The 19,443-nt window shown below is 42.7% G+C and overlaps 1 protein-coding gene across 4 annotated transcripts in view; it reads right to left on the reverse strand.

The window, feature by feature from the left end:
* Window positions 1–6,644: 6,644 nt before the first annotated feature.
* Window positions 6,645–19,443, reverse strand: part of RNH1 (ribonuclease/angiogenin inhibitor 1) — a 29,159-nt gene continuing 16,360 nt past the window's right edge. For all 4 annotated transcript variants that reach the window (XM_048486231.1, XM_048486228.1, XM_048486230.1 and 1 more), the window contains exons 4-10: window positions 18,761–18,931; window positions 15,310–15,480; window positions 13,964–14,134; window positions 13,211–13,381; window positions 9,622–9,792; window positions 8,410–8,580; window positions 6,645–7,202 (exon numbers count right to left, since the gene is read on the reverse strand). In XM_048486231.1, the coding sequence (XP_048342188.1) occupies window positions 7,115–7,202; window positions 8,410–8,580; window positions 9,622–9,792; window positions 13,211–13,381; window positions 13,964–14,134; window positions 15,310–15,480; window positions 18,761–18,931 (1,114 nt within the window). In that variant the 3' untranslated portion in view covers window positions 6,645–7,114. The remainder of the gene's footprint in view (window positions 7,203–8,409; window positions 8,581–9,621; window positions 9,793–13,210; window positions 13,382–13,963; window positions 14,135–15,309; window positions 15,481–18,760; window positions 18,932–19,443) is intronic.

The following is a 19,443-nucleotide window of genomic DNA, read 5'->3' on the forward strand; positions in this document are numbered from 1 at the left end:
TTTAACAACTGGTTCTGCCGAAGTGGTGCGAAGCTGCTGAATCCCACCACTGAACCCATTCCATACAATCCTTCAGATAGTAACAGTGCATTTCCCCCTCCCTTCCAGCTATTTTTCCCCATATACAATAGTAGGGAGGACAGTGTTAAAGAGACAAACTCTTTACTTTGACTAGGGACCTGTGCCTACCCTGGCATATGCCATTCTTTCTTCTTGATAATTTTTCCAGCTTGACTGTAATTAATCAATAGAGGTTTGTTCCATTATATAGGCAACCAGCACAGGATTTGGCCTTATATGATCAAAAAGTCTCTTGTAACCATGCTATCTTCAGGAGTCCTACCTGATGTCTTGGTTTTGTTACAGGATTCATCTAAGATAAGAAATTTGACACAAATTCAAGTCCCTCTCTCCAGAACATTTGTATTGCATTTGGTCATTCGTATTAGTTTGATTCCAGTAAGTCCTTTTGGGAATCAGCATCGTAAATATTCCTCCTACTGGTAGGGTCAAGGCATTCAACAACTAGCCTGCAGCTTGTACCAGAGACTCCCCAATATGCTTTGGAATATGTTACAAGATTATTGAACTGCAGCTTTTGAGAGCAGAGGTGAGTTTTTAGCATTCTGATTTGTGTACATGTACACTCAACAGTGAAGCATACATTAGTCCTAGGAGCAGAACAAGTCTCAGCTACACATTAATGCACTGATATGGATCATAATTTCAGGAATCAAACCGGTTATATTGCATACAGGCTTTTAAAAGAAGTGATGGGCTTCCAGAGGATGTCAGTTTTGTGCACTAAAATAAGGCATTTAAGATGTGCCTCTGCCATCTAGTGGTTAAGTTTATTATATTTTATATTCCACCCCTCCCTTTTTGGACTATCTACAACAGTGATGGCGAACCTTTTCGAGACCGAGTGCCCACATTGCAACCCAAAACCCACTTATTTATCGCAAAGTGCCAACACAGCAATTTAACCTGAATACTGAGGTTTTAGTTTAGAAAAAACAGTTGGGTCCGAGGTGCATGTTACTCAGGAGTAAGCTTGGTGAAGCAATCATGCAACGCTTCGAATGGGTGAATCATGACCCTAGGAGGGTTTACTCAGAAGCAAGCCCCATTGCCAGCAACTGAGTTTACTCCTGGGTAAAGGATCATGCCCAGGCCAGCTTAGGTGTGTGTAAGGGGGTGATTTTCTGCCCCCCCCCCCACATGATGAACTCTGTGCATGCGTGCCCACAGAAAGGGCCCTGAGTGCCACCTCTGGCACCCGTGCCATAGGTTCGCCATCGCTGATCTACAACATTCATAGTTCTCCATACAAGATCTACTGAATCAAAAATCAATCCCCTTTGTTCCAAGTTTTAATAAATAGCCATGCAAAGGTTTTAGCAAGATTCAATTGATACTGTCTTAATCAAAAACTTCCAGGAACTTTTAGGCCATTTATGCACTTGTGGTCTCACGTTGAGCCTTTATTCCCTTCAGGATGGATTCTCAGTTACACATATGTTTCCCACTCTTCTGAACTCACCACAACTCAGATCAGAGAATCTGCAGATTCTGAAACCTCAGAAAGTGCAACTCTTCCTCTCCCTTCACAGAAGGCATTCTGCTTTCTTCAGGTTCTGGCAGCTATTGATAAACTAAATGCTACCAAATCCCCTGGCCCAGATCGCATTCACCCAAGAGTTCTTAAAGAGCTCAAGCATGAAATTGCTGATCTTCTCACTTTAATATGCAACTTATCCCTGAAATCAGGCTCCATCCCTGAAGACTGGAAGATGGCCAATGTCACACCAATTTTTAAGAAAGGATCTAGGGGGGACCCGGGAAATTACAGGCCAGTCAGTTTGACATCTGTTCCTGGTAAATTAGTAGAATCTATCATTAAAGATAAAATTATTAAACATGTAGAAAAGCAAGACCTGCTGAGAAAGAGTCAGCATGGCTTTTGCAGAGGCAAATCCTGTCTTACAAACTTACTAGAGTTCTTTGAGGGTGTAAACAGGCATGTGGATAAGGGGGAACCAGTGGACATTGTCTACTTGGATTTCCAAAAGGCTTTTGACAAAGTTCCTCACCAAAGACTATTGAGAAAACTCAGCAATGAAGGAATAAGAGGGGATGTCCTTCTATGGATTAAAAACTGGTTGAGGAACAGGAAGCAAAGGGTGGGTGTAAATGGGAAGTTCTCACAATGGAGAGATGTAGGGAGCAGGGGTGTAACGAGGCAGCCCTGGGCAAACTGTAGCCCTGGGCAAAACCTGAGTTGGATGCCCCCCCCCCCCCATGGGTGGCCACTCCACCTCGACCAAATTTTTTTGCACCAGGACATTGGTGCCTGCAGGGGGTGCATTTTAAGACATATCAGCACCAAAATGTCAGCATATCATCAGGAGACTGTCCTTATGCTACTCCCCAAGTTTGATGAGGTTTGGTTCAGGGAGTCCAAAGTTATGGACTCCCAAAGAGGGTGCCCCTATCCCCCATTGTTTCCAATGGGAGCTAATAGGAGATGGGGGCTACAGTTTTGAGGGTCCATAACTTTGCCCCCCGGAACAAAACTGCACCAAACCAGGGGGGTATCATCAGGGCAGCCTCCTGATGAGACCCTGAAAGTTTTGAGACTGTGCCTTCAGAAATGCCCCCCCCCCCTGCAAACCCCATGGACAGCAATACAGAAAACTCAAGGCAGAACAAAGATTCTTGGGCAAATTTCTGGGATGTTCCTGCAGGGGGCGCATTTTGGATGTATCGGCACCAAAATTTCAGAATATCATCTGGAAACTGTCCTGATGGGACCCCCCAATTTTGGTGCAGTTTGGTTTAGGGGGTCCAAAGTTATGGACCCTCAAAAGGGGTACCCCATCCCACATTCTTTGCTAAGGAGATGCGGCTACCCTTTTGAGGGTCCATAACTTTGGACCCCCTGAACCAAACTGCACCAAACCTTGGGGGTGCCATCATGACAGTCTGCAGATGATACCCTGAAATTTTGGTGCTGATACATCCAAGAATGCCCTCCCTGCAAGAACATCCTGAAATTTGCCCAAGAATCTTTGTTCTGCATTGAGTTTTCTGCATTGCTGTCAATGGGGGTTGCAGGCTGGGGGGGGGGGGGGATATTTCTGAAGGCAACGTCTCAAAACTTTCAGGGTCTCATCAGGAGACTGCCCTAATGTTTGGTGCAGACCCCCCCAAGTTTGTTGCAGTTTGGTTCAGGGGGGCCAAAGTTATGGACCCTCAAAACTGTAGCCCCCATTTCCTATTAGCTCCCATTGGAAACAATGAGGGATAAGGGCACCCCCTTTGGGAGTCCATAACGTTGGACTCCCTGAACCAAACCTCACCAAACTTGGGGAGTAGCATAAGGACAGTCTCCTGATGATACGCTGAAATTTTGGTGCCGCTAGCCTAAAACTGCGCCCCCTGCAGGCCAAAAATGGAAAACCACTAAAAATACCCAAAAACGAACCCAGCATTTTGATGCCCCCCACAAGGTGATGCCCTGGGCAGCTGCCCACCTTGCCCAGTGGGCATTACGCCAGTGGTAGGGAGTGGTGTCCCCCAGGGATCCGTTTTGGGACCAGTGCTCTTTAACCTATTCATAAATGACCTGGAAGTAGGGGTGGGTAGTGTGGTGGCCAAGTTTGCAGATGATACCAAATTATGTAGGGTGGTGAGAACCACAAAGGATTGCGAAGAGCTCCAAGCGGACCTTGATAAATTAGGTGAGTGGGCTAAGAAATGGCAAATGCAGTTCAATGTAGCCTTAAAATGCAAAGTTGATGCACATAGGGGCAAAAAATCCAAACTCTCACATATTGCCACAAGCTACAAGGGTCGGTGCTAACAGTCACAGACCAAGAAAGGGATTTGGGCTGCTCTTAGTTGATAGTTCCATGGGAATGTCAACTCAATGCATGGCAGCAGCTGTGAAAAAGGCAAACTCTCTATGCTGGGGATCATTAGGAAAGGAATAGAGAATAAAACTGCAAAGATTGTCATGCCCTTATATAAAGCAGTGGTGCGACCGCACTTGGAGTACTGAGTTCAGTTCTGGTTGCCGCATCTCAAAAAGGATATTTAGGGAGATAGAAAAAGTGCAGAGAAGGGCAACAAGGATGATTGAGGGACTGGAGAGCACCTTCCCTATGAGGAGAGGCTGCAGCGCTTTGGGACTCTTTTTTTTTTTTTAGTTTGGAGAGGAGACGGCTGTGAGGGGGGGGATATGATTAAAGTCTATAGAAACCTTATGCATGGGGTAGAAAATGTTGACAGAGAGAAATTTTTCTCTCTTTCTCACAATACTAGAACCAAGGGGCATTCATTGAAAATGCTGGGGGGAAGAATTAGGACTAATAAAAGGAAACACTTCTTCACGCAACGTGTGATTGGTGTTTGGAATATGCTGCCACAGGAGGTGGTTATGGCCACTAACCTGGATAGCTTTAAAAGGGGCTTGGACAGATTTATGGAGGAGAAGTCAATTTATGGCTACCAATCTTGATCCTCTTTGATCTGAGATTGCAAATGCCTTAACAGACCAGGTGATCGGGAGCAACAGCTGCAGAAGGCCATTGCTTTCACATCCTGCGTGTGAGCTCCCAAAGGCACCTGGTGGGCCACTGCGAGTAGCAGAGAGCTGGACTAGATGGACTTTGGTCTGATCCAGCTGGCTTGTTCTTATGTTCTTATGTTTCTTGATCCTCCCTGCTTTTCCCCACCCACACAACAACAGTTTTTCCCATTCTTCCAAATGGAAAACAGTAATTGCAATTATAAAAGGTGCAAAGAGGGAGTGGGTGGAAAGGCAGAAAGGGAACACAAGCCAGGACTCTTCACCCCCACCCCTCCCAGTGATTTCTTGGCTCAGCTTCCCAAACTGCAAAGAAGAACAAGACAAGTTCTTCCCCCCACCCCCGAAAGTCGGTCTCTGGAGTGATAGACCCTGAAACCAACATGAAACTTAAACAGTCTAGCAAATTAATGCTAGACCATAGATGGCACCCTCCCCCCAAAAAGTAGCAGACAACCTCCCCAGAAATTGCAGAGAGAACCAGGAAGCAGGGGTGGACTAAATGGTGGAGCAGCTTAGTTTTGCAGCAGGGGAATCCCAGGTATAAACAAAAAACTTCAAGAAAAACCTACTGGGAAGCAAACAGCCCTGGGGTAAGTAGTGCATGCATAAGGGGCCTTAGCTTATTCAGATATAACAGTTGTTTCTCACACATTTCTCCCATCTGGAACAAAACAGGTTTAAGAAAAAGTTTTAGGAAAGATTGCAGTAAAGTCTGGATGGCTGCAGTGTGGTTGGGGAAAATTTGGATTTTCTGGACCTTGCAGCAGTTAATTACCCTGTCCCTGTCGCCAGGGTAGCTATTTCCTCCTCCCATCCTCCCTGTTTATTTTTTTAAAAAAACAGCACCAGAATATCCTTGTATTAATAAACCATTGTGACTATACGTGTAACAAGTTATCTAAATTCCCTTGTGGAGAAATAAAGAAATAGGCATATCTTTGCAAGGCAAGGGGCTAGAGATTTCTTTTAAAAATGGAATCTGGGAATACAGAAAACCTGCTAGCCCTACAGATGCAAGGGCATAACAATATTCTAATGCTTATTATTTTTAAAAATTGCAAAAGCCCTGGAGGACCAGGGGTGATGTTGGCAACTTGGGGGACTGGGGCAGAGAAATCTGCCATGGGGAAACTCTGTTGGCTCCTGCGCCTTATGTGCAGCTGCACCAGTAATCAGAAGCCACAAAATCTCATCTCATAAGGAAACCACTCCTGACATAAAAAGAATTAAGCTGGCAAGAAAAGTTATCCCTTGGCAGCAAGTTATCCTTCACTTGAAATCCATGGCATAAACATACTCAAGAGATCATATACACAGGGATGAGACTTGGGCAAGGCCACAAAAGGAAGAAATCTCTCTACTCCATCTCTTCATCTTTTGGCTGAATGGAGATGAAGAGGGTTGTCGTAGAAGGCTACTTCTATTACAGCTTTCTTATTTCTTCCTAAGGTCTTTTGCAATCTAGGACTTGCCAGACCTTCATTTAGAAGCAATCTAGGACTCGCCAGATCATAATTTAGTACAAGAATATATTCAGCACAAGTCGGGTCTTTGAACCAGGACCTACCTCTCAACGTAGTCCACTTTGTACGACTCAGCACTGCAGTGCTACAGGCTACCTGCAGCTCAGGCCTGGGAGATGAAGGCATAGGCTACTGCTGATAGTTGGGAGTGAGCAGAGGACTTGGAAATAAATGGGGGTGCAGAGCAAATAAGGAGTGGTCATGAAGTATCTCTGCCTCCTTTGACTTTTTCCCACCACTGTGATGAGCAGAGTCCAAAGTCTCTTCTCCCAAGTTTGAACCTTGCAACCCATCTGAATATCATGATGACCCACTTTGAATCAAGGTCCACAGTATAAGCACTAAACTAAACCAATGGTTTAGCATTAGTTTAGTTAGGCAAGGTATTGAACCATATCAAAGCTAAGGATCAAATTGGGACCAAGAAATTCCTAAATTGAGTTCTCAGGCTGAAAAGGACCAAGATAAGCTTTTTGTTCCATTTATTTGGGGAGGAGAGGAAGAGAGAAAGGAGAGTCACACATATCTTTTGCAAAATGAAACTTTATTCTGATTTTAACAGACCTGCATCTGTTGATCAAAGTTCATAACATTCATTTTTCAGCAGAACACATGTTGTCATAGATATTAAGAGGGAGAATGTATCACTACTAAGATCTGTATAAGACCTGGCCAAAGACATATGGTACATTGTTCTGCTTTCTCTATTTCCTAGGCAACACCCCCCCCCTCCACTAACACTGTTTTATGGTTCTATATAAAAAGCCAAAATCCAGAAGATATTCAGATATCCAGAACTACTATCTTGAGCTATTGCATAGCTGAAGTGGTGATAACACTTCTAAGACTGAATGTGGTTTACAGACATATCAGATTTGCCAAGTCCATGAATTTGGAGTGAAAAGTCCATCATGATGTTCTGAGCAAGGATGGTTTTCAAAGAAGAATCCTGACAGAAGAAAAAACTGTGGGAGCAGCCACACCCAGATTAAGCCACTCAGAAAATTGCTTTAAACCCAGGCTTTGACTCTTCCAGGGCCTTCAGTTCATCATCTATTTTTGTACTCCAGAAGATATCGTACAAACTGCAACAGAATACAGTTCAAGTTATCATCAATATAGCTCCATGATTTCAAGAGTAGTAGTGAAATTGGGTGAAAAGAATCAAAAATCATCTAAAGCCAAAATTAGCTTCTCTGGATGACAGATACGAGAACCATTAGATCGTCTTTCCAAGGCAAAAGTGCTGAGGCAGAATCGGGCCTCCACATCTTTAATGATTCAGCTGCACATTTATCCCATATGAAGGTTGGTGTCCCAGACAGAAAGCCCCGTGATTTGTAAAGAGGAACTCTGAGGTTTATTTATTTGGGCAACTTTGCAGCCAATTAATTCCAAGGGAATGCTGTCATTCACAAGAACACTGAGATGCTATTTAAAGAGGCATGAAGATGCAAGAGAACAGCAGCTCAATGAAAGGCTGCTTTACTTCCTCTTGGATGACCCAGAGCAATGACCACTCATTCAGGACCAAAATCCTTGGATACAACAAAAGCACTCCTGGTACCAATCTCAGAAGGCTCTAACGAGGTATCATTTAAATTTAAATTTATTTATTTTATTAAATTTATATCCACAGTTAGGCTCAGAGTGGTGCAATAAAATCAGACAATTAAATAGGTATTAAACAGGTAACATTAAGCCCATAATACCTAACAATGGCATCCAACAAGACAATAATCATACCAAAAGGGAAGAAGCCTGATGTTCTATATCCCTCTACATGATATTCACAGATTATATCCATGGCAATTGTGGACAGTGGTTGGGAGGCTGGTGGAATGAAATGGAATAACAGGCGACCTCAACCAAAGGCCTGGTGGAACATCTCTGTCTTGCAGGCTCTGCAGAGCTGATTAAGGTACTACAAGGCCCTGGTGTCAGGTGACAGAGAGTTCCAACAGGATGGAGCCAGTGCCAAGGAAGCCCTGGCTCCGGTTGAGGCCAATCTAACATCCTTGGAGCCAGGGGCCATTAGCAGACTTCCACTGGAAGAGAGTAAAGCTCTCAGTGTGCACTATGGGGAAATGTGGTCCCTGAGATACGAGAGCCCCAGACCACCCAGGGCCTTGAAAGTAAAAAACAATACCTTGAACCTACTCTGGAATTTAATCAGAGGATGAAGTGAATACAAATGCCAGGGTGTCCATAGAATCTACTCCACATCTCTGATGCTGCTTCTCCCTCTCCCACCCCATTCAATGCCTAACTCTGCAGGGTGAAAGTACTTACATGAGTTGCTGCAGGCGACAGTTTGGATTTCTCACAGCTTCGCAGAGTTTACGGACACCTTTATCTTTCAGTTCATTGTTGCTCACTTCCAGCTCTGTCAGGCACTGACTAGTAGCTATGATAGTGGCCAGTTTGTCACAGCAAGCAGATGTGAGTTCTGAGTTACCTAACCTAAGCAGAAGTTAGGATAAGAATGTACCATGTGCATATCCTTCATACTTAGAAACTTTGCCTAGAAGAGTCAAGGCAGGATCTTAAGACAACAAATCATTGCAGTCATATATGTGGAACAGTACATGTGTTTCAGAAGGCATATTTTAGATGCATTCCGTAGACCTTTAAGTTACTAATGCAGATTTATATAGAGAAGCATTCAGAACAGCTTAAACTTCAGCCATATCTATTCAAGAAAACTTCACTGCAAAGTGATTAACAAGGGATCACAACTTCCAAACTGAAGCTATTTTTGTTGATATAAAATAGAAGACACGCTGTTTAAATATGTAAAGAGAAATCTTTGGAACCATTCATGCCTCTGAAAATCTAATCAAATAGCATACAATCAATCTGCATTCTGTGCACATCCAAGTTTGCCATGCAGATTTTCCACTACAGTCCCTGTCATCCTCTCAATGCATAATAAATCCCTTTCTAGCTCACAGCTATGAGCAAAGTATTGCAAGTTCTGGGCTGTGTATGTTTGACCCTCTGAAGCCATAAACAGCAGGATTCTGAGTGGAGAACTCTCTTGGAGAATTATGATATGCATGCAAAGTATGACTAACATCAAGAGGCAGAAGTCAAATTAATTGTCTTCAGGTAGAAAACCTTGTCTGGAGGGGAACGAGGCCAGACAAGAATTTTTAGCCCTTTTCCTTAGGTAACTCCAAAACAGCCTGCACAAATTTAATCACAGGCCTTTCTTTTCTCAATGAAAAAAAAAGATTCAAGTATGGCAGTAAAGAAATATGGCAACTGAAAAGATCTGCTAAATAAGATTGAAGGAAAAATGACACCAGAATCTTAAGTAAGGTAGCCGTAGCCCACCAGATTGAAAGAGTGGTCTGCTACAATATGCAGCTTACAGATTGGGTTTCAAGAAGGTAAAAGGATAACAAAGAGGAGAGATTAACTATTTTTGTAAATATAACTTTCTTGGAGGAAGGGCTGTACAGAACTGTGCTAGACAAAGAGATCAGAAAGATAACTTACCAGATAGACTCTAAGGTGCAGCTGGGGTCCATCAGTCCTTCACAGATCTGAGCTACTCCCTCATCTTGAAGATTATTGCCACCTATTTGTAACTCTTTCAAGGAATTATTTTTGCTGAGAACAGATGCAACACTCTTACAGCAGGCTTTGGTCAAGCCACATTCTCTTAACCTGCAGCAGACAAACCAGAAACAATGACAATCCTGACAAGTCTGAAATACATCCAAGTCTTCACCCAGTAATTAGGACTATTTGTCGTTTTCTCTAAAGTTAACCATATGGCTCCGGAGAGAATGAACATGATGCACAAACAGGGAGCTTTGTGTGGGAATAAAGCAGCAGGTAATACCAACAGATGCAGTTTGTGTTGTGTGGAAGTAAACAGATGGCAATACTGGTTGTGTGGATGGTGTCATCAGGAAAGGTTTGGGGTTTTAGAAAGTGGCTTACACTTTGAAATGAAATTCTTCTACTGCGAGATGATTTGAACCTCACGAAGGCAAAATAAATGTATTTGGTAAGAGTCTTGCAAACCTGTTAAGGAAGGCTTTAAATTATATCCAATGGGGATGGAAGACAAAAATTCAAATCCTAGTATGATGCCAAGAACTGAAGATAAGAGCACTAAAGATGTGCAGAGAGGGACAAGTATGCAGGGAACCATTAATTTGCAGATAAGAATGAAACATTCAAGGCAGATTAACCATAAATGCCAATGTCTTTATACTCTAATGTGCAGAGTATGGGAAACAAGCAGGAGGAACTTAAAATCTTAATACTAACTACGACCTGTTGGGCATTACTGAAATTTGATGAGATGACACTCACAACTGGAATACTAGGATTGAAGGGTACAACTTTTTTACAAGAATGGAACAATAAGGAAGAGGGGAGGAGTAGCATTTTATGTCAAGAATGTGTATACTTGTAAGGAAACACATGAAACTGAGCATGGGAGGTCAGTTGAGAATCTCTGGGTAAAAATAAAAAAGTAAGAAATAACAGTGATATTATGGTGGAAGTTTGCTACAGACCACCAAGCCAGGTAGAAGACTTGCATGAGATAGTCCTAGACTGGATTACAAAGTTCTCAGAGACAGGACATAATGGTCACAGGACATTTCAATTACCCAGATACTGCTAGAAGTTAAAATCTGCTAAAATGAACAGTCAAATTCCTGACTTGTCTTGATGACAACTTCATTTTTCAGAACATGGAAAAGGAAATAAGGGGTCTGCTATGTTGAACTTGATTCTCCCCAACAGCGAAGAACTGGTGGATTTTTAATACTTTTTAAAAATTTCCTTCAAAAGAAGAACAGAAAATAAAACCAAAGAAAAAATTAAGACTATACGTAAAGAAAAAAAATATAATAACAGTGTGAAGAATTGGTTGATGACGTGAAAGTAGTAGGCACTATGGGTAGTAGTGACCATGTAATTTTGGAATTTGAGTTCTTGGAAAAGAAAAAAAACTGTATGTAGTCAGTCATATAGGCTGGACTTTAGAACAGCTAATTTTAACAAAGTTATGCTGGGTAGAATCTGGTCAGAAATACTTAAGGAGAAGAGAGTTCAAGAAGTGTAGGAGTTTCTTTAAAATGAGATATTGAAGGCACAATCACAAACAGTTGAGCAGGGGGGGAAATGGGAGGACCGAAAGAAGCCAGAGCAGCTCCTTTAACAGCTTTCTAAAGATTTGAGAATTAAAAAAAAAACTCATTTAGGAAATAGCAGGGCCATATAAACAAAAGGAATATAAACCAATAACAGTGCTTGTAGGGAGAGTGTTAAAGCTCCAAATGACCTTAGGCTAGCAAGAGATGCAAAACACAGCATTAAAAAAAGTGAGGGGTTCTTTAGTTATGTTCAGAAAAAGGATAAGGAAGGGTCAGGCCCACTGCAGGAAGAGGAAGGTGGAACTTTAACAGGTGACAAAGAGAGGGCAGAACTGCTCAGTTCCTATTCTACTCAAGTTAGCAAGAAAAGAACACATGAGGAGGATGTGTTGTAGCCTAGGATAGGAGTGGCACATAAACACATAGTTTCTTTAAATGAAATTAAGTTCTCAGATCCAGATGAAAAGCATCCAAGAGCACTATAGGAACTTGCAGATGTAATTCCAGAAACTTTGTCCATTATTTTTGAGAATTTTTGGAAATCAAGTGAGATGCCAGAAGATTAGCGGCAGGCACTACTGAACCATCAGATTGATGTCTATACCTGGAAAGATTTTAGAATAAATTGTCAATCAGTTCTTCCACATTTAGAAAGGATGGCTGTGATTGCTAAGAACCAGCATGAGTTCTCCAAGAGACTAATCATGTCAGACTAATCTTATCTCCGTTTTTTGATAGTGTTACTACCTAGTTACATCAGGAAGATGCTGTGGACACAGTTTATTTTGACTTCAATAAAACATTTTGTAAGGCTTCACATGGTAGTCTTGTTGACAAGTTGGTAAAATATGGTTTGGACCTTTCACTGTTAGGTGGATTTGTAACTGGTTGACAGATCGCACCCAAACAGTGCTTGTTAACAGTTCCTCAACCTCTTGGAGAAAAGTGACAAGTGGAGTGCCTCAGAGATCTGCCCTTGGATGTGTGTTGTTCAACCCCTTTATAAAAAACTTGGATGAAGGAAAAGAGGTTATGAACATTGAATATGCAGATAACATTAAATTGGGAGGGGTGGCAAAAACAGTAGATCAGTCAAGATCTAGGAGTTTTCTGACAGGTTGCAAAACTGGACTAAAATTAACAAAATGGATATCAACGGAGATCAATGGAAGGTTTTTAAGCAGAGGCTAGATGGCCATCTGACAGCAGTGTTGACTCTGTGAACTTAGGAAGATCATGAGAGAGCAAGCACAGAAAGGGATACCTCAGTGATTGGCCCTTTCTTTCAAGGCCAGGGTAATACCGCTTTGGGTCAGGAAGGAATTTTCCTTCAGGTCAGACTGAGGAGGGATCCTGGAGGGATTTTTGTCTCTTTCTGGGCATAAAGCAGGGGTCACTGGAGGAGTAGCGGGGCCGGAGAGGATGTTGTGCAGAAAGTTGGAGTAGAATAGATGACCACTGAGGTCCTTTCCAGCTCTATGTTTCTACATATTCTGCCCAATTGGTAGATTTTCATTACAGACCGTATTGTAAAGGATCAGCAACCACCCACTCATTCCCATTCAAACCAAATGGACTTAGCCACCCACAACCATTTTCCTAAGTCTTATTTCTCCACAAGAAAAAGTAGGGGCATTAGAGGGGAGCTCTGCTGCTGTCTGTGCTAGTGAGAAGAGGACTGAAGCTATGTTATAAAGCAGTGGTTCTCAACTTTCCTAATGCCACGACCCTTTAATACAGTTCCTCATGTTGTGGTGACCCCCAACCCTAACATTTATCCATTTTACAGATGGAGAACACTGATGCAGAGAGTCTTAGGCGACCTCTTTGAAAGGGTCATTCGACGCCCCCAAAGGGGTCACAACCCCCAGGTTGAGAACCACTGTTATAAAGTCACAAAAGAAGCCCTTGAAGCTAGAATGATTGACAGTCAAAATATGCAGAAATGAAGGAAGCCACTAGCCACGTACCACAGTGATTGAATTGCAGCTTTTGGATCCTTCAGTCCTTCACATAAGTGTTCCATTCCTTCGTCTTTGAGGTCATTTCCAATCAGGCTCATTTCCTTGAGAGACTCTTTGGTTCTAATGACATTGGCGAGGTCCTTGCAGCTAGCAGCTGAGAAATCACACTCCCATAACCTGAAACGGCAATGACATACTTGCCTTCAGTGAGGAAGGATCAGAAGCATTACAGAATTTATCCCATCTTCAAATAATTAATATCTTGTGACACTCCTACACCCTACATGACATGGACATAGACTATCTATGTCTGCTTGTTTTAGTGCAACTATATACCCCACTGACTTGGATGGAAGTTAAGCAGGGTCAACTTAGATAGGAGACCACCAACGAAGTCCAGGATTCCTAAGCAGAGGCAGGCAAAGCCAAGCCACCTCAGTTTGCCTCACCTTGAAATCCCTATGGAGTTGTCATAAATTGGCTGTGATTTGAAGGCACTTTACACACATACACCCTACTAAGAGCAGACACAACTTGTGTGAAGCAGAAACATCCAAGCAAATGGGCATATAAGACCTAGACTTGAGAACCCATATAACCATCCATTCATTGGTCCGCTGCATGCAGTACCTGGTTCTGGCAGCTCAGCTACTACCCCACAGAGTTCCTGGTCTCAGCTAACCTAGAAACTAATACGAGTCTTGACTGTTTTATGACAGCTTGCCTTAGACAGGCTCCTCTTCTACAAAAGCCACTTACCAAAGTTTTTCCACTTTGCAATTTGGATTCAAGACACCCTGGCACAAGAGGGCAGCACCTGCATCACCAATCTTATTCTCCCCTATGCAGAGTTCTCTCAAGGATGGCTTTGTACTGAGAACAGTGCCCAGATCCCCACAGCTGCCAGCTGTGATCCTACAGTTCTCCAACCTGCCAGAAAAAAACAGAAGCAACAGACAATGGTGAGTAAATAGTTGGGGCATGGGTACTTGAAAGACTGCATCCTCCCATATCATCCAGCCCACCATTTAAGATCTGTCTAACAAACTCTGCTGTCTGTACCTTCAGAGGTGATGTGGGTAGGAACCAGAAATGGGTCTTTTGCAGTAGTGGCACCTTGCTCCTGAAATGCCCTTCCCCTTGAAGATCACCTAATGCCTTCTTTTAGGCACCAAGACAAAATGTTTCTGTCCACCCAGGTTTTTAATTAAGTGGTTGATAATCTAACACTATTTTGGCCTGAAAGCTTATTTAAGCAGCCAATGGTCTTTTTAAATGTAGGGCTGGGCTTTCAATGCTGAATTCTAATTAATATCTTTTTTTTAATTGCTTTTATTTGTTTTTAGGGAGTTTTTTTTCTTTTATTAATTTTACTTTGTAAACTGCCTGGAGAAGTAGCATAATTTTTTTTTAAAGTAATAAATGTTATTTATCCAGGAAACCAACAAATTTTATTCAGCTACAGAATGCTTTCTATGCCTGCCACTTGCCAACAGAGAACTGACAAGCACTAACTTAGCCAAAGCTTTGAACCAATAAGACTGCCATTTTGCCAGTCAGTGGAGATTACTGCGAGGTTTGCCAGACAGCCTTCAATTACAGTAAATGTACCAAGCAATATTAAGATCCTATCTCACTAAATGTGCTCCCCAACTCAATATGTCAAGACAAAGTTTCATATTACCTTTTAATAAAACTTTATGGGGATCATACAAACTATAAAGGCACTGTACTGTATGAGTTTGTGATAATGGGAACATTTAAAAGTCGTCAGAAGTAGTCAGAAGCAGTACAATGACGATATTGAAGACAACATGCAATACAGTCTTCCCCATTGTTTTTTTGTGATCTTAAGGTCAGTCAGCTAGAACTTTACCTAGTCATTTCAGGTCACTGGAGGAAGAGCAAGATTAAAATGCAAAACCAACCAGTCAGACCATGCTACTGTAGCAGTCTGCAGAGAAGAACAAGATCTAATCCTGAATAGGTATAATATTTTTTGAAAATGTCAGGTCTTCACTATGCAGAAAGCACTCTCGGCAATACGTATGCTATTTGATGAAATCCCAGATGGCACAGCACTTCAGAGATAATCTGCAACTTACTGTAGTGACTGCATTTTACAGTTAGAATCCAGCAAGCCCCCACACAGCTGTTTCACAGCTGCGTCCCCCAGTTTGTTGTTGCTCAGATTGAGTTCAATCAGGGAGGTCTTGGTGTGCAGCACAGAACTGAGATCCTCTGCATTTCTTGCTGAGAGTTCGCAATAGTCCAAACTATGACAAAGCAGAAGGAAAACAAAGCCTTTACTAGACAAGAATAGTACTATTTTAAATACTGACTCACATTCTTCTTCCCTGTTAAATATGCTTCTGGACACCAGTATTGCTCTACTACCCTGTTTCCCCGAATATAAGACATCCCCTAAAAATAAGACATAGTAGAGGTTTTGCTGAAGTGCGAAACATAAGGCATTCCCCTGAAAGTAAGACATAGCAAAGTTTTTGTTTGGAAGCATGCCCGACGAACAGAACACAGAAAAATAAGACATCCCCTGAAAATAAGACATAGCGCATCTTTGGGAGCAAAAATTAATATAAGACACTGTCTTATATTCGGGGAAACACATTAGGTGTTCACTATACAATTCAGGCCACCGTACATTTCTGGTTTAGCATTCTTAGAATATGTAAAGTATTCTGAAAACTAATCTACAAATACTATTTCAAGCTATTGAAGGAAATTTTTGTTCATTATCTAACAACAGACAAGAACCTGTTTTATCCAGTTCCACTAGAAGATCCATTACCACAATGGACTGCACTGAAACTGAGAAAAGACATACCGTATATATTTGTGTATAAGTCGACCCGCATATAAGTCGAGGCACCTAATTTTACCACAAAAAACTGGAAAAACTTATTGACTCATGTGTAAGTCGAGGGTGGGAAATGCAGCAGCTACTGGTAAATTTCAAAAATAAAAATAGATATCAATAAAATTACATTAATTGAGGCATCAGTAGGTTAAATGTTTTTGAATATTTACTTTAAAGAAAAACAGTAAACTAGCTCTGTAAGCCCTGATTCTCCCTTTAAATCCACTCAGAAAGGGGGGGGGATTTAAAGGGAGAACCTGGGGAAAATTTGAGGATGCCTGTCATGCCCCCACAGAGCCTTTGTTTATTTCTCCTTTAAGATCTAGTTTCCCCACAGTTAGAATGGGTTTAGCTATGTTTTGTATAGCATTCAATGGGAGGGAACCTAATTTAGTTCTGTCCCTTTAAGAAGCCCTAGGGCTGGTGTTCTACGGCAGTTATTACCCAGCAACCCGTCTGGTTTTGGCAGTTAGGTGCCAACGGAAGCTGGGTGACAGCAACAAGTTAGACAGTCAAAGATGTTATAGACTCACAGTATTTAAGGCTCATTCCGCACATGCAGAATAACGCACTTTCAAACTGCTTTCAGTGTTCTTTGAAGCTGTGCGGAATGGCAAAATCCACTTGCAAACAGTTGTGAAAGTGGTTTGAAAATGCATTATTTTGCGTGTGCGGAAGGAGCCTAAGTTAAACAGTCAAAGATGTTATAGACTCACAGTATTTAAGTTAAACAGTCATAGATGTTATAGGCTCACAGTATTTATGTGAACAAATTCCAGACTCCAGAAAGTTTCTGCAACAAAGTAACCTTTATATAGTTAGACCTGGAAGGAGTCAGGGTCTGTCAACGTTGTTACAATTAAAGTTTTAAGTATTGAACTGTTAACTGAGTCAGTGAGTCTTACATTCTGCTTTGGCCGGGTGCAGGGCACCTAAATAACCACCTGGGAAGCAGAACAGTCTAACTTGAATACTCCCAGTTTCCAAAAGGCCGAATTGAAAGTTTTCAGTCGGTGAGAAGCAAGGCAGGGAGCCTTTGCAAGAAAGAGAAAGTCTAACTTGAGTCTAACTTGCAGTCTAACTTGAATGTTTCCAGTTTCCAAAAGGCCGAATTGAAAGTTTTCAGTCGGTGAGAAGCAAGGCAGGGAGCCTTTGCAGTAAAGGAACAAAGAAGGTCTGCCTAGCAACAGTAAGAGATTTGTTCCTACAAGCCCTACAGTAGCTGGGCATAGGAAAATTTAAGTCTTCTTTGCTAGGAGCACTGGCAGAAGAGAGAGATTGGTTCCTACAAGCCCTACAGTAGCTGGGCATAGGAAAATGTAAGTCTTCCTTTCTAGGAGCACTGGCAGAAGAGAGAGATTGGTTCCTACAAGCCCTAAAGTAGCTGGGCATAGGAAAATTTAAGTCTTATTTGCTAGGAGCACTGGCAATGCAAGAAAGAGAAGAAACTCACAGAGGCCGTTTCCGCACGGAGGCGAAGTTGGTTAATGTTGGCGATGCTCGCTGGTGCCACAGCCGTTCTCGCTCTTTCTGGGATCGCTCATGCTTAACGGTCCCAGAAAGAGCCAGATCGACAGCACCGCTGAGCCGCCGCCTCGCCTAATTAGCGCCCCCCCCGCCCTCTGGCACGCCACAATCGGTAAGTTCTGGAGAGACACGCCTCCGCCCTGGCGCTAACCGCTCCAGCGCCGCCGGTAGGCTGTCCCCAGGCCTCGGGCGACGACCGAGGGTTGTGGGACAAGGTAAGTGCAAGAGGGAGGCGGCGGGAAGCGCCTGGAGCCGCCGTCGCTCACACGCAGCGCTTCCAGCCGGGCACAACAAGCGCGCCTGCCGCCATTCGTAGAAATGCCGCTTCGGGTCAAGGGCGGGCGCGAGGACTCGCTGCTGCAAAGCAGCTGTGCCCCTGTGCTAATGGCGCCTGGGACGCTTTGTCAGCCTCTGCGGCCGCCATTAAACGCCAAAAGGAAACGGCCTCAGAGCCAACAAGCTCTATTTCACAAAGGCTCTGTGGGGGCATGACAGTGCCTGTCAGGGAAGGAATGTTTATGTTAGCAGTACCAACGTTTCAGAGTATCTTTAGGAGACCCTCCTGATGATACCACCCAGGTTTGATGAAGTTTGAAATAGAGGTTCCAAAGTTATGACCCCAAAAGGGTAGCCCCATCTATTAGCTTCCATTGGAAACAATGGGGGATGGGAGCACCCACTTTGGGGATCCATAACTTCGGATCTCCTGAACCAAACATCACCAAACCTGGCTGGTACCAGCAAGAGACCAACCAGGTTTAGTGAAGTTTGGTTCAAGGAGTTCAAAGTTATGGATCCTCAAAATGTAGCCCCATCTACTATTAGCTCCCATTAGAAACAATGGGGGTACCCCCTTTTGAGGTCCATAACTTTGGACCCCCTGAACCAAACCTCACCGAACATGGCTGGTATCATCAGGAGTGTGACCTGATGATACCCTGAAATTTTGGTGCCACTAGCCTAAAAACTGCGCCCCCTGGCGGCCGACAAAGTAAAAACTATAAAATATTTTTTAAAATACACCTCACTCGCGTATAAGTCGAGGAGGGCTTTTTCAGCACAAAAAATGTGCTGAAAAATTTGACATATGCGAGTATATACGGTATTTCAACAGGAATGAACTCAAGACCTGTTTGGTACTGGCCACTTACTGAAGTTTCTGTAGTTGGCAGTTAGGGTCCAGAAGACCTTCGCAAAGTACTTTAGCACCTGAAGTGCCCAACCGGTTGTCTCCCAGGCGTAGGTCAGTCAGAGATGGTTTTGCAATGATCACAGAACGGAGATTCTCACAGCAGGTTCTAGTCAGGTTGCAGTTCTGCAGCCTACAGGGACACAACAGAGCAAGTGAGCCTTTCCAGGGCAAGCTGTTTGCATCTATGGCTATATTCCATTCTTGCAGGCATACAGCAACATCTAGAAGATCATCATTGTAATCTGGTATAATCTACAATCATATAATTTTAAAACTATTAAAAACCACCTTCAGAGAATGCCAAAGCAACACAAAAATAGGTTAAAAAGTAATAAAGCTTTCCTCATCATTGTTCCTCTATGATAGAAAGCTTCGTAAGTTATTTTTATCTTCTAGGTTAACAGCCTACCAAGGTTAGGCCAGAAAGAACCAGTGCTTTCTGTTAGATGCAGCTCACCTGTTATGAGATGTAGATGGGCCATAGCAGAGAAAGAAGCCCAAAAGAGACATGCTATATAATACCATCCAATAAGCATATAGGTAAATGCTTCTAAATAAGTTACACCTTTAACTAGGACAGACAGGAAGAATAATAGTCATGAAGTCATATTACTTGGAAGACAGTCACTTCAAATTTAAAAC

Source organism: Sphaerodactylus townsendi, linkage group LG02, assembly GCF_021028975.2.
Source record: "Sphaerodactylus townsendi isolate TG3544 linkage group LG02, MPM_Stown_v2.3, whole genome shotgun sequence".
Taxonomy (NCBI): domain Eukaryota; kingdom Metazoa; phylum Chordata; class Lepidosauria; order Squamata; family Sphaerodactylidae; genus Sphaerodactylus; species Sphaerodactylus townsendi.